The sequence below is a fragment of the Schistocerca serialis genome, chromosome 3 (assembly GCF_023864345.2).
Source record: "Schistocerca serialis cubense isolate TAMUIC-IGC-003099 chromosome 3, iqSchSeri2.2, whole genome shotgun sequence".
Lineage (NCBI taxonomy): Eukaryota > Metazoa > Arthropoda > Insecta > Orthoptera > Acrididae > Schistocerca > Schistocerca serialis.
In genome coordinates, this window is record NC_064640.1 from 983562998 (window position 1) to 983579201 (window position 16204).

At 40.3% G+C, this 16204-nt stretch overlaps 1 protein-coding gene across 2 annotated transcripts in view; it reads right to left on the reverse strand.

Moving 5' to 3' along the window:
• Positions 1 to 16204, reverse strand: part of LOC126471429 (uncharacterized) — a 649788-nt gene that overhangs the window by 151210 nt on the left and 482374 nt on the right. For both annotated transcript variants that reach the window (XR_007586305.1, XM_050099588.1), the window contains exon 17: positions 14644 to 14770. Coding sequence is in view for 1 of the 2 variants with exons in the window: in XM_050099588.1 (XP_049955545.1) it covers positions 14644 to 14770 (127 nt within the window). In the remaining variant the exon portion in view is untranslated. The remainder of the gene's footprint in view (positions 1 to 14643; positions 14771 to 16204) is intronic.

The following is a 16204-nucleotide window of genomic DNA, read 5'->3' on the forward strand; positions in this document are numbered from 1 at the left end:
TGTCCTGTAACGTTTTTTTTCGCAGAAGAAAAAGGGGCCGTAAACTTTAAACCATGAGATTGCACAAAACACGTTAACTTTTGGTGAATTGCGAATTTGCTGCACAAATGCGTGAGGATTCTCTACCTCCCAGATTCGCACATTGTGTCTGTTCACTTCACCATTAAGAAAAAATGTTGCTTCATCACTGAAAACAAGTTTCGCACTGAACGCATCCTCTTCCATGAGCTGTTGCAACCGCGCTGAAAATTCAAAGCGTTTGACTTTGTCATCGGGTGTCAGGGCTTGTAGCAATTGTAAACGGTGAGGCTTCTGCTTTAGCCTTTTCCGTAAGATTTTCCAAACCGTCGGCTGTGGTACGTTTAGCTCCCTGCTTGCTTTATTCGTCGACTTCCGCGGGCTACGCGTGAAACTTGCCCGCACGCGTTCAACCATTTCTTCGCTCACTGCAGGCCGACCCATTGATTTCCCCTTACAGAGGCATCCAGAAGCTTTAAACTGTGCATACCATCGCCGAATGGAGTTAGCAGTTGGTGGATCTCTGTTGAACTTCGTCCTGAAGTGTCGTTGCACTGTTATGACTGACTGATGTGAGTCAATTTCAAGCACGACATACGCTTTCTCGACTCCTGTTTCCATTTTGTCTCACTGCGCTCTCGAGTGCTCTGGCGGCAGAAACCTGAAGTGCGGCTTCAGCCGAACAAAACTTTATGAGTTTTTCTACGTATGTGTAGTGTTTCGTGACCATATGTCAATGAATGGAGCTACAGTGAATTTATGAAATCGCTTCAATCATTTGTAATAGCCCTGTACTTTATTCTATAATTCTATCCCATAGCTGTTGATCAATAAATTCCTCCATCACTGGTTGTAAATAGTGTGGGAATCAGTATGGTTTCTTGTATACAGGCAACTCATTCCCAGTGTGAATTCTGTGCTGCACTAGAGGTGTAGCTGGCAATGGTCCAGGTGAGTTGCATAGTCCTGCAATAACATCTCCATATCTACTCTATCATGCAATGTCTTTCACCTTATTGCAGTTAAATCAACAGACTGTTCTATAATTGTCTATACTGATGGGTACTGCCATCAATCGCTTGCATGTAGGGTAAACTATTGTACAAAACATTGTGCTTGAGGTTTTGATGTGATGTTTAATCAGGAAGTCTAGACCAAGGACGACATTGTAGCTAATTCTCATGGAAGGCAGAACTTATACACACTCAGAAGTCTCTAGTACCAGTTTCTGAAACTGTGGAACTGAGAGACTACACACTGTTAGCACCCGCACCACTTAATGTACCATGTGGTGGGGGTCAAATTCACTATAGTCAATATTTTCGAAGAAGAAGCTGACTAGCACAGTCACCATGGTGTAGTGGTTATGATACTAGACTGTTGCATGGAAGGTTCTGAGTTCAAAACCCACCTGAACTGTAAAATTTTAATTTCTATTTTCAGTTTGAGTACATTGTAGAAGTGTCCACAAATGTCTAGAATCATTGTACTGCCGGCCGCGGTGGTCTCGCGGTTCTAGGCGCGCAGTCAGGAACTGTGCGACTGCTACGGTCGCAGGTTCGAATCCTGCCTCGGGCATGGATGTGTGTGATGTCCTTAGGTTAGTTAGGTTTAAGTAGTTCTAAGTTCTAGGGGACTGATGACAACAGCAGTTGAGTCCCATAGTGCTCAGAGCCATTTGAACCATTTTTTGAATCATTGTACTGGAATGTTCTGTAACCATATGTGTTCTGGCCGGAGGCAGTTCACTCCGCGCTCTTGTACGTGCAAGTGCTGAATAAACCTTCGTTAAGTGAAGTTAGTGTTCATCATTCACCTTCTTCTGTATGACATTATTCTGGTGGCGATGCTGGGTATTGGAACTTGTGACAGCGCACATTATCGATGACACAGTGGCTCCCATCAGGCCATGACAGACCTGCTGTTTAATTGGCGAAAAACCCAAGTTTGAGCCATATTCAACAGATCGCACTCTATTGGAGACAGAAGAAGAAGAGGAGGATGTTATGATGACAGCAACTGTGTGCCACCACATGAGACATACTTCCGGGTTCTCTGGTGATGATGGCCAAGATCCAAACAAGTGGCTGAAGGTATATGAGCGTATAACCAGATTTAACAAATGGGATGACACCATGTGTTTGGCTAACGTATTTTTCTACTTGGAGGGCACTGCCAAGCAATGATATGAAAACAACGAGGAGAAGTTCACAAGCTGGGAAGTATTCCAGGTGGAACTATGCAAGTATTTTGGCGACACATAACGACAGAAGTGCAAGGCTGAAGATAAATTAAAGTGCAGGGCACAGCGACCAGGAGAAACTACAGCATCCTACATACAAGACATCTTGGAGCTGTGTAAAATAGTGGATCCTAGAATGAAGGAGGAAGATAATGTTGCACATCTCATGAAGGGTGTTGCTGAGGACATGTATCAAGCCCTACTCCTGAAGGACGTTTTGACAGCGGAGGAGTTCATAAAATGGTGCCAGTATATTGAGACAAAGCGTCACAAAAGAATTACATGCAAGAAGTTTGAACAGCTTTCAAATGTCATATTGATATCTGTGATGGAGGGAGGAACTGATTTCACAAGTGTTCTTCATCAGATAGTGAGAGAGGAAGTTCAGAAGGCACTTGGATTGCACGGCGAGTGTAAAACTGAGAAGGTTCAAGAGATCATAAGGGAGGAAGTGGAACAGACATTGAGCCCAATATCTCGTCCTTCATTCCCCTTTAAAACAGTGGAAAAGTCAAGACCCAGGCAGAGTTACGTTCCTACAATGCCGCATGAGGAACCTGTTTGGGCACGAAGGAAGACTGATGTCTGGAAGCCCCAGGATAACCAACCAGTATGTTTCCACTGCAGATGACCGGGACATGTGGTGCACTATTGTCAAGAAAGGTGGTGGATATTTGATGATGCCTACACCAGAAGACAGCAGACCAATCTTAGCTGACACCAACTATGGGATGACGAAGATTAACAAGAAGATGTGGGTGCAGGAGAGGACGCTCACCAATATGCCGATCAAGGTCTCCATTGCCATTTAGAAGCTCCAGCTGATCATGTAGCTGCCACAACCTGGAAAACTAAAGGGTGTGACCTTCCTTGGAGGTAAGGCCACCAAAGAGAAAAATACTCTCCTGTCGATCTCTACAAAAATGATGGGAAAATATGTCGATATCCTCATGGATGGCTGACCAGCCCTAGCTCTTGTGGACTCTGGAACATTGTATTCAGTCATTTTGGAGAAGTACCATCGCCAGTTGCAGAAAACCATATTCGTCAACAACAAAACATCTCTGCTTGAGGTGGCTAATGGGAAATATGTAAAACCTACAGGAAGATGTGTCATTCGTGTGGGTATAAGTGGCCATACACAGCCCTTAGAATTCATTGTCTTACAAGAGTGTAGTCATGACGTCATTCTCGCATAGGACTTTTTGAAAGCTTCTTAGGTAATTATGGATTGTGGTTGCTCAACGATTATGCTAGACGAGATGAGATACTGTGGACAGGAAGATGTGCATCTGAGTGTTTGGAGACTATGTGTGCTGGATGAAGTGATCATTCCTGCAGTCAGCGCTAGAAAGGTAACTGTAATGTGTCGTGACATGCATCAACCCATCGATCTTGTAGTGGAGTGTAAGAAAAGAATACCACTGAAGAATAGCTTGGTCATCCAAGCCTCTGTCATCTCGTTTAAGAACGGATTCAATGAACTGTGGATAGTTAACTGTCGCTGAGAACCACAGATCCTACCAAGACGCATGTGCATAGCAAACACAGAGCCCTTAATTGAAGAACAGCTGAGCGTTATAGAAACCTCCCATGCCGAGTCTGTGGGCAAAATTGATACTACCACTATGAGAGAAAATCTTCTAGCTCGACTATCACCACATCTCACTAAGGAACAACAGAAGAAGCTACTTGCCATTCTTCAAGAGTTCTACAATGCTTCAATCCACAGGTGAAGAGCACATTAGACAAATCAATGGTGAAGCACCGAATTAGCACTGGAGGCCATCAACCAATAAGCCAGAGAGCATACTGTGTGTCGGCAACAGAACATCGAATAATTTGTGATGAGGTAGAGAAAATGATGAAGAATGACATCATTCAGCCTTCGCAGAGCCCATGGTCATCACCAGTGGTTCTCACCAGGAAGAAGGATGGCAGTTGGTGCTTTTGTGTCGATTAAAGGAATCTTAATAAGACAATTAAAAAGGATGTTTACCCCCTTCCATGAATTGACGATACACTTGATAGTCTGAAGGGGGCTAAGTTTTTCTCAACCATGGACATGTACTCGGGGCATTGGCAAATCGAAGTAGATGAGGCTGATCATGAGAAAACTGCATTCATCACCCCTTAGGACCTATATGAGTTTAGGTAATGCCGTTTGGTTTGTGTAATGCACCAGCAACTTTTTAATGGATGATGGATAATCTTCTAAGTCACCTGAAGTGGACAATGTGTCTTTGTTATATAGCAACACTATAGTGCTCTCAGAGACATTTGAGGAACACATAAAAAGACTGAGGGCCGTTCTTAAGTGTCTCCAACAAGGCAGACTGAAACTTAAACCAAGAAAGTGTCTCTTTGGAGCAAAGAAATCAAAATACTTGGACACCTTGTGTCAAATTAAGGTATTCGGCCAGACTCAGAAAAGGTGAGATCTGTAACGGAATTTCCTATTCCTAAAAGTATTAGAGATGTGAGTAGCTTCCTCAGATTATGTTCTTAGTACAATTGTTTTATCAAAGACTTTTGTATCAAAGCCAGGCCACTCCAAGAGCTGTTAAAAGCCGATGCTAAATTTATCTGGGGTGGTGGTCAACAAGATTCTTTCGATGTGCTGTGAAAGGCTCTGACAACTGACCCTGTGCTTGGTCTGTATGATGAGAGAGCACCTGCAGAACTACACACAGATGCCAGCGGGTATGAGATCTTTGCTTTTCTGGTGCAAATTTCGGACGGAAAAGAGAAGGTTATAGCCTATGCTTCTAGGACGCTTACAAAAGCCAAGAGAAACTACTCAATTACAGAAAGAGAATGTCTTGCTGTGATGTGGGCCATGTGCAAATTTCGACAGTATCTCTATGGAAGGCCATTCACAGTTGTTACAGACTATCATTCACTTATCTCGTTGACAGGTCTTAAGGATCCACCAAGATGACTCGCCAGGTGGGTGCTACATCTTTGAGAGTATGACATTACCATAGTGTACAAAAGTGGAAGAAAACACCAAGATGCTGATTGTCTCTCAAGAAACCCTGTGCAAGACCATCAAGACTTTGATGAAGATAGTGACTGTGGAAAAGTGGAAGAAAATACCAAAATGCTGACTGTCTCTCAAGAAACCCTGTGCAAGACCATCAAGACTTTGATGAAGATAGTGACTGTCTCACTGCACTCCAAGATCTCTCTGCTGAGCAGAAGAAGGACGCCAAGAAATCTCAAATTATGCTTGCCTTAAATCAGTTAGAGGATGTGTAAGGACAACTTAAAGTAGTTAATGGATTACTTTGCAAGAAAAACTGTGATCCATTTGTAAAGAGGTGGCTACCAGTGATTCCTAAACACATGTGCTTGGATATTCTACAGAAATTCCATGACACACCTGAGGCCAGATGTTTAGGATTTATTAAGACATACGATAGGATCTGCAAGAGATTTTTCTGGCCGGGTTTATTTAGGAGTGTCCGACACCATATGTCACACTGTCGAGAGTGCCAAAGGAGAAGGGCAGTACCTCAGAAACCATCTGGCCAACTCATACCAATTCCACCAGCTGAAACATCTTTCCAGCGTGTTGGGATTGACCTCCTCAGATGATTTCCAACGTCTGCTAGTGGTAATAGATGGATTATTGTTGGCACTTATTATCTTACATGGTATGATATTACAAAAGCTGTGAAACAGCCAAAGCATTTGGGGTAGCCAAATTCATTGTGGAAGACATTGTATTAAAACTCTGTGCCCCAAGGTCATTAATTACAGATCGAGAAGTTTTTCAATCGAATCTTGTGACAGAGAGAAACTGTCGGTGCAACATTGCTCATCACATGATGACTGCCTCCCATCTGCAAACTAATGGGCTTACTGAACACCTTAATAAGACCTTGGCTGATATGCTATCAATGTTCATCAATGTTGAGCAGAGCAACTGGGATGAGGTGCTACATTTCGTGACGTTTGCCTACAACACCACCAAATAAGACACCATAGGATTTACACCATTTTTCCTGGTGCATGGGCATGAGGTGACTATGACAATGGACAATATGTTTTCATTACATCCTGATGACAGGGATGACTATATCAGCCAGGTGTTAACCAGAGCTGAGGAAGCTTGACAGTTAGCTCGACTCTACATGCTGTAGAAAACGATTGCCAAAGGTATGACGTGAGCCACTGCCCTGTTGTCTACCAGCCTGGTGACCTCATCTGGATCTTCACTCCTGTTCGGAAGGTTGGTCTCTCTGAAAAGCTCGTCAGGCACTACTTTGGACCTTATAAGGTTGTAAAACAGTTGTCTGATGTTACTTATGAAGTTGAAGATTTCGACCCCGACACAAGATGATGGAAGATCAGAGATATGGTCCACATCCTTTCTAATGAAGGCCCATAAGGATCCTGCAACCCAGGGTAAATTCGAAGTTCCAACGACAGGCAACAAGCAGAAATGTGACGAAGAGCATAACGGCAAGGGAAGTTGTAAGAATGTCACTGCCAGGGTGAACATGAGTCATCAGGAGTCAGAGTATGCATGACCGATGACTCATTCCTGGACTAGGAGGACATAACACCGAAATGCTGTTCTCTTAAGGAGGCAGCAATGTTGCAGAAGAAGGTGAGTAGCACAGTCACTGTCATGTAGTGGTTATGATACTAGACTGTTGCATGGAGGGTCATGAGTTCAAAACTCAGCTGAACTGTAAAATTTTAATTTCCATTTGAGTACATTGTAGAAATATCCACAAATGTCAAGAATCATTGTACTCAAATGTTCTGTAACTGTATATATACCGTATGTGTTCTGGCTGGAGGCTCTTGTATGTGCAAGTGCTGAATAAACCTTCGTTAAGTGAAGTAGGTTGCAATAGGTACTGGGAGATGAAAAAGCTTGCAGAGGATAGAGTAGCATGGAGAGCTGCATCAAACCAGTCTCAGGACTGAAGACCACAACAACAACAACAAGTGAAGTTAGTGTTTGTCATTCATATAATTACACCTTCATCTATGGGACAATATATTCTGGCCCAGCCATGGATACCTGAGCCCCTGTATCCAACAACTTTCAGGACCCTCCTCTTACATAGACGAATTAATAGATGTATACCACTGATTTTGCAATGTGGTGACCCATGGTCAAATCTACTGGGAGTGTTGCATAGTGGTACTCCCTCCCCCTTCTCCTGTTCTGTTTAACGCAGAGTCATGAATGTTATTTTGATTCCATCATCTATATTCCTGTGGATATTTCTGCACAGAAGACCCCACACCTCTAACATTGTGGCTTCCTACAAAACTGCTGAACTTGAACCATTACATATGTGCTGGCAAACCCTGCAAATTTTAAATGAGATACACTTATCAAGTGTTAATCACTCTAGTTTTTCTAATTTTGTGGTCATATGTAAACTATCAATAAGGACAAAAATATCTTTCTCAGATTTACCAGAAAATTGTGCCCCCGGTGAGGCCATACCACTGTCAAAGGTAAGTGGAGAAGCACCGAAAGGTGATCCTTCCCTTCTTTCACTCTTCAAATGATTTACTTTTGTACTTAAAGCTCCTTTGTCAGCTCTAAACTCAGCTAACTCATCCAGCAAATGTTGAATTATCAGTTGGATTGCTACTTTCTCATCAACAGATATTTTGATCACTACTATCACCATAAGTGTATAATATACCCAGACAGAAAGGGATGGTCAAACACAACCAGACAATGCCAAAAAGAAGAAACTTGTCATCAGTACTTACTTGGAAACTTATGCTGAATGCTACTGCTGCCGCATCTTCTTCCCTTCTAATCCCCATTGGATGACGATTTACAGCTGTACCAGGTCTTTTGACACCAATCTTGTAATGATATATTGATGGAAGGCGTGCGCAAGCAGCTCTCTGCTGGAGGTGGCTGGAGGAGCACACGATGAATGCAGCCAATCACTTGATACAACACTTTATTGGCAACCTCAATCAGACATAGTTCAATGTATCTGAAACTGACAGACTGCAGATAGCGAAAGATGATCTTTAAATCCAAGCATGCCAATATGATGTGCTGACACAGGGGTTCCCCATGGAGCGTACCCGGTGGCCTTGTTACTACTGCGCAGTGGTGGACAGCTGCTGCAGGAATGTGGATGGAGATGTGGCAGCCATACAGAGTGTGGCTGCCATGGCCAGGCATCAGGCTGTGGTGTTTGGTTTGTGGCCTGGTGAAGACAGCGTCATAGATGTGGTGATGACTGGCACAGGGCTTTTCGTCATCAGATGTTCCAGCTGTGTCAAATGATGACAGGATGGACTTGAGATTTAAATTCTGATTCCTTTGCTGACAGCTGCAGAAGAACAATGATTTGGGGTCACATTGAAATGTATGGAGTGGGGAGATGATGACTGAAGCATGGTGTGACTCCAGTACATCAGTCAGGCTGCTACTGCTGCATGACGTCCACACCTGTTGCAGTATGAGAGCATTGACTGAGGAAGGGGTGCCTCTGCTGACATTGCTACATTAGCAGGGGCATTGTTCAATGGACTGTGGCCTGGTTCCAACACTGGATGACTTTCCAGGCTGCTAGCCTCTGAGCTGGTGCAATGCTTTTCGGAAGTCAAGAAATACTGCATTAACCTTACTCCCATCATTCACAGCATTCTGGATATCATGTGAGAAAAGTGTGAACTGGGTTTTGTAACAGTGGTGTCATTCTTTTCAACTCACTTCATTATTTTTGAGCTCAGAATATGTTCTATGATTCTACAATGGATGTTTCTGACATGCTGAACTATGACTGATCAAAGTGTTATATCAAGTGATTGGCTGCTTTCATCGCCCACTCCTCCACTCACCTCCAGGAGTGAGCTGCTAGCCCACACCTTCTGTCAACACATAATTACAGTATTGGTGTCAGAAGACCTGTCAGAGCTGGAAATGGTCATCCAATGGAGATTAGAGGGGAAGAAGATGTAGTAGCAGTGGCATTCAGTGCAAGTTTGCAAATAAGTACTGATGACAAGTTCCTTCTTTTTGGCATTGTCTGATTGTGTTCGTGCATTCCTTTCTGTTAGGGTATGTTAAACACTTGTGGTGGTAGCAGTGATCAAAATACCTTTTGATGAGAAAGTAACAACCCAAGGGATAATTCAACATGTGCCAGATGGGATTGGATGGTCATTTTGTGGATCATGTCTGCTGTCCTTCTTTTACATAGATGTGACCTGTGCTTTGTTCCAAGGACTGACCATAGTTTTTCATTGACAGATCAATGATATATTATGCTTAGAAGACTACATCGGGTGCAAATTCTGTATAGAATGAGAGGCATTTGATTGGGCACTGCACCCTTGTTTAATTCTTGCAATTTAATCAATTTTTCAATGCTACTGGCACTGATATCACTCATTTTTGAACAAGTGCAAGAATTAAATGGATGAAATACCTCTGTGTCTTCCTTTGTAAGAGAACATTTGAAAACAGAGCTTAAAATTTCTGCTGTAACTTTGTTACTCTCAATTTTGGTTCCTCTGACATCTGTTAGTGCCTGGCCACTGACAGCCTTTACATATGACCATAATTTCTTTGGGTTTTGGAGAGATATTTTGGTAATATTCTGCTGTGGTACCTGTCGAACATGTTACACATTGGCCTTTCAACAACCAAATGCCTTTCATTCATCATCCTCTGTCTACAGTCCTACGCTTTGTTCTACACTTATTATGCAGTAGCAGCTTTTTTTTCCCCACACAGTGACTGTTTACTACAGAGGGTCCATCCCATTGTGAAATGTTCTACTGACTATCTACCCAGTGCTTTGTTGCCCATTCTTTTAAACTTAAGCAACAGTTCCCTACAAGCTCCTACCCAAATGTAAATAGTTTGGACTCCTCTTTGTGGTATGTCACAATTTTCATTCTATCTAGTTCATCGAACATGAAAATCTTACTGTTTGTTTTAGTTGCACTTTTTAATGCATTAAACATTTTTATTACTACTTCCACATGCTCACTGCCTCCATTTCAGTGAGGTCAAGTTCATTTGTAGTCATTAGATCCAATACATTTTCATCATAAATGGGCTTATAAACTATCTGTTCTACATTTGTTTCAGTGAAGGCATTAAGTACCAATAATGTTTTACAGAATATCTTGTTACAGATGATTAATGTCTCCTCCAACAATGATAGTAAAATTGGCAAACAAACAAACTAGTGAGCTGAGATTTCCTCTTAAGTTTTTGTTACATGTGAATGTGAGTCTGGAGGCCAACAGAAAGATCAGTTTATTAGTTTATGCCCTCTCTTGACCAAACAATATCATAAATAGCTCCAGTTCCTCTCTTGGTGTATTTGATTTTCCTGTCTACCACAACAAATATATCACCTCAATTCACCATTAGTCTGTCCTCTTGATTCACACTTACATTGATCCCAAAAATCAGAGTGTTTTCAATTTTGCATTTTAGCCAGTTTTCTATACCTCTTAACATGTGAACCCCACTGCTTTCTGCATTGCTTCAAACTCTGGGATTTTGTTGTGAATGCTTTGGCAGTTGATCAATAGGATTTTAACTGTCCTACCTGTGGGAGGGGGGGAGGGGGGGAGTGGGGGAGGGGGGGAGGGGGGGAGGGGGGCAGGGGGGAGGGGGGGGGAGGGGGTCTGGTACCGCGCGCCGCAGAATTTGAATCCCCGCCAGACGTCATGGACGTCGAAGACCCGTAGACGTCTCTGCATCATCGTGCCATAAGCTGTGGTGGCACGCATGTACTGGCCTGCATGTAGAGTGAGGGCACCACAGTGGAACATGTGGTTCCAGCAGCCAATAGCGGCGCCCCCGATACAGTATTTAAGAGTTGGCCTCTCGCTCTGCCAGCAAGTCTAATCGTTGCGTGAGTCTTGACACATCGCCTCGACAAGACAGTGTGTTTATCGCACTTTGATCTCGTTAATCGTGGACATCTTGGATTCATTTGGTTGTCTCTGTCACTCCACTGCATCTTGCGTGTTGTCGTCATAAGGTCTTTCTCCATCGTCCGTCATTGTTTCATGTCCGTCCTTTCCGTTCGTTTGTTTGTGCATGGGATGCTCTCTGTTTGGTTTTGCCATGCTTTCTCAGTCACCCCACAACTGGAAATGTCACAGTCACAACAAGTTGCAACAGGAGGCATTTCTTTGGGCTTTAAATTAATACTTTGGTGCCTCCTACAGCTATTATTATTTGGGTCTGTCAGACAGTTTCCATATCTAAGGAACCATTGTGTGCACCTGGGTATCACTTCCTAATGCATAATGTGTCCCTGAGCCATTTAAGGGGATCCTGCAGTTCTATACCATATGGTGGAAGTGCATGATTGTGTATTGAATATTTGTAATCATAATATATAAAATAGAATGTGCAAATCCAAATAAATTGAACATAACTTTTTGTTTAATATATTTGATATCATGTTGTATGCTGCTTTCCACAATGCTCAGTGGGTAGAAAAATGATAAATAAATAAATGAAACATTAAGTAAAATATTTGCTGTAGAAGGTTTGCGCAAAACAATCATCTCAGATGATGATCCTCAGTTTTTCTCTCGTCAGTGTTAACTCTTTTATTTACAAAATGGACTCAATCACTCTAACATAAATAACATATATAATGTTATATAATCTCTACTATGTGTATCTAATTTTATTTTTTTATCTCATAATCTTAATGAATTGTACACAAACACATGCTTCAAAGAGTGAGAGTGTGTCATTTAAATTTTTCACTGGTATTACAACTGTGTATATGATGCCTATCTATGTGAAACATGTGTACCCTGCATATGTTTTCTTATCATACAGGTTTTGTGTTTAAGAAGAGTTTGATTAGTGCCTCCATTAACAGGAATGGTTTTCTTCATTCTACTATGCTTGCTTGCTTCTCACATATTAAAAATGACATGCTTCTGTAATCTACAATGATGAACAAGTAAGTATGCTATTAATTCTACATCTACATCTACATACATACTCTGCAAGCCACTGCACGGTGCATGGTGGAGGGTATGCTGTAATACTACCAGTTGTTTCCTTTCTGGTTCCACTCACAGGTAGAGTGAAGGAAAACTGAATGTCTATATGCTTCCATATGAGCTCTAATTTATTGTATCTTATCTTCATGGTCCCTACATGAAATTTATGTTGGTGGCAGTAGGATCGTTCTAAAGTCAGCTTCAAATGCTGGTTCTCTAAACTTTCTCACTAGTGTTCTTCAAAATGAATGTCTTCTTTCCTCCAGGGATTCCACTTGAGTTCATGAAGCATATCTGTAACACTTGCATGATGATCAAACCTACCAGTAACAAATCTAGCAGGTCACCTCTGAACTCATTTGATGTCTTCTTTCAATCTGACCTGGTGTGGATCCTACACGTTTGAGTAGCACTCATGAATACATGGCCTAGAATTCTAGTGCAAACTGAACTTAGGGATATTGGTCTGTAATTTTGTGGGTTCAATTTTTACACTTCTTATAAGCAGGAGTCACTGCACTTTTTTCTGGTCACTTGGAACTTTGCACTGGTGGAGTGATTTGAAATAAATGCAAACTAGGTAATGGGCCATGATGTAGAGTACTCTTTGTAAAACCAAATTAGGACTCCATTTGGACCTGGCAGTTTCTTTATTTTCAACTCTTTTAGTTGTTTCTCTATGTCAGGGATGCTTAATACTATGTCAGATGACAGTATGTTTGTATGATTCTTGTTCATGAATGATTTCTTAAATGTGGATTTAAAATTGTGGCCTTAATTTTCCTATCTTCTTACTAAATTGGACACAGTATTTTTAAATGACTGATTTTACAACCAATGTTAGTCAAAGTGAATTTCAAAGAATGACTCCAAAATTTTATGCTTTAATGATTTATTGTTCCTTTTCTTCTATTTTTAGAAATGTAATTTGCTGTAGTTTGTATTAGATTTAAATTTAACATTGTCTGTATCTAGATTACTGCCACATATACTAATGATTTATCTAATTTATTGATATTGTTTTCAGAAATAAATCACTGCTGCCTCAGAGCTAAGGACGCTATGAGATTGCTTGTTTTGTTTATTTTGGATTTATATACACCTTACAGATTCTCACAATTTTAGATCCTTTTTCTTTCAGGACATTTGTCTGTTAATTTGCAAAGCATGTTTCTATTTAAATAAAAGTTATCTTTGATTTCTAGTTTGTATGATTTATCCATTGAAAACTTTTTTTATAGCATTAATAACTATAAATTTCCGTTTGCTTGATGTTAATTATCTCTATTTGGCTACTTTCATTATTTTAGTAATAATGTCTTAAAGCAACACAGCTTTAAATTTTAAGGAAGTTTCATTATTTTTCTGTGTGTTTTCTTTTGCTATTGAAGATTTACTGATTGCTGTACTTTCTTATCTTTTTTCATGTATATTGTGACCAAACAGAAGCCTTTTTCTTTATTCTGTTAACAATTTATGGGTATCTGAGTTTTTGATTTTTCATGAAGTAGAAAAATTTGCTAATTGTCCTATTCCAGCCAATGGTAGGTGAGATTAATTGTATATGGCCAATGTATAACTCAACGAGCTTGCTTCATTTTCTTTTAGGTCTTTTGCTCCAGATTCTTCTTCTGCTTCAGAAAAAGTTCAATCTGTTGCCAGAAAGAGGAGGTTGTTTGCTGTATCTTCTGACTGTTGATAGCAATGAAATGTCAGAGGAATTATTATTTACTTGAATATCAACCAAGAGAGTAATTTTACATACTAAACTCCCAGTGTTGTTGACTTATGCAGTTATTAAGAGAGATATGTGTGTCAGTGGGATTTTTGAACAATGTTCCAAACTGTATGGGGCAGGGATGCTACTGTAAATGGTATTTGTGAATCTGACAGGGAGCCAGCACAGACTCAATCATCCTAAAATGTCCCCATGATCAATATCTACTGTTCTGTATTAGTTATCTGCATTGTAGTGAATTAAGTGCCACAGAAAAAAATTGATGACTTAAGAGATAAAGTTTCATTTCTTGGTGTGTACACAAAACACCCAAAAATTTACACATCTAGGACAGCTATTAGAATGCAGAATGCTATCATTCACCATATGCTCATTAATTTTGTAGTGTAATTATTTGAAACCATAAACATTACAAGTGGATGCCATTACTTAAAAAGTTAACCAGTTAGCTCTTTCAGGGGTTTTTAGTTTTCACCAGCAACTGTGCATTTTTGTTTGAATTTGTAAGAAATGTGGTGAATATTACATATGACCATTAAAAATTCATTATTCAGTTCTACAGGAGTGTTAAAAGTTAATTTTTTGTGGCTCTGTACATAACTCATCACAAAAAAGTAAGATGATATGTTACCAGAAAAGGAATTTTTACCTTTATAGTTTCATTAAAAAGCGAGACTAGTTCTGCTTTTATCCCACAACTGTCAGTTTCTGATAGCAAAAATGTATTACCTATATAATGTAAGGTCTCTATAAGTGTCTCAGTCAATGGAAAGACCCTGTAACAATATCATAAAAGAAGAAAAGATATAAGTTTACGGGCTGTGGATACTGAGCATCAGAATTATACTCCATATCTATATAATAATGTAAAAACATAGCATATAATAACTAATCTTTATGCAGTGTACATGCAATAACAAATTGCCAAATAACCAGTGCTTTAAAATAAATTGTATTAAAAATATTGCATCTCATTACTCCATTTTGGAAGTTTTGAGAGAAGAATATTTTATAAATGTAGATTTCCAATTGCATGCAATGTACTATTGGTGAGTTTTTAAATCCACAGCAACACATGAAAATCAGTGAAAATAGACATCCTATCTGCAAGATTAAGTTCACTGAAGTTTAGTACAGTGGAAGCTTGCTTACCAATCACCTCCCATAACACACAATACACATAACAAGGAAAACAAATTCTAAAAAAAAGATTTGCTTCACAAGTAGTGTTTCACATGAATGATGATTTAGTGTGATGTCACCAGCCATTGGCATGCGGTGGGGGAAACGTTAAAAAATATGATCACCTTTCATTGTCAGCAGTGGCTTATGAACAATATCATTAGTATGTACTGCAGTCTGGGTATAGTGGTCTTCCTGCTACTGTCTTAGTGCAGTTTGTGATCATACATTTTTCTAAACTTTTATTCACACAGTGTTTTCTGTGTGGAAATTTTAATAACCTTCATAGAAATGCCCCCAAAGATAAAGTTGCAGGAAGATGACCATAAGACAAAGAAAATGAGCTTAGAAATGAAACATAAAATCATTGAAAAATGAGAATCTTGTGTGAGTTGCTGATTTAGCATGCAAATACAATAAGTCTACATCAACTATTTCCATTATTCTCTGGAAAAAGAACAAGATTAAGGAGATAGATGCTTCAAAGGGAGTGACAAGAGTGTCTAAAGAATGGTTTCATATTCTGGACAATGTCGAAAGGTTGCTCCTTATATAGATGAATGAAGAGTAATTTCTAGGTGATGCTATTAATGAGGTCATCATTTGTGAGAAGGTGGGAATGATTTTTGCTGACCTCATTAAGAAGCTGCCAGGATCATCAGTGGCCAAAGGAGTGTATAAGGAAAGCTGTGGATGGTTCGAGAAGTTTAAGAGAAGAACTGGCATCCATAGGATTGTGAGGCATGGTGAAGCATTCAGTTCCAACACAAAGGCAGCAGAGAACTTCATCAGCAACTTCAAGATGCTCATAGATTCTGAGGGTTATCTGCCACAACAGGTTTTTAATTGTGATGAGGTGGGCCTATTCTGGAAAAAGATGCTGAAGCATACCTTTATAAAAGCAGTGGAGAATGCATTGCCTGGTCACAAGCTAATGGAAGTCTGTCTCACACTGCTGTTCTGTGCAAATGGAAGCAGTCATTTGAAAATTGAAATGCTGCTTGTTTACCGTTCAGAAACTCCGTGAG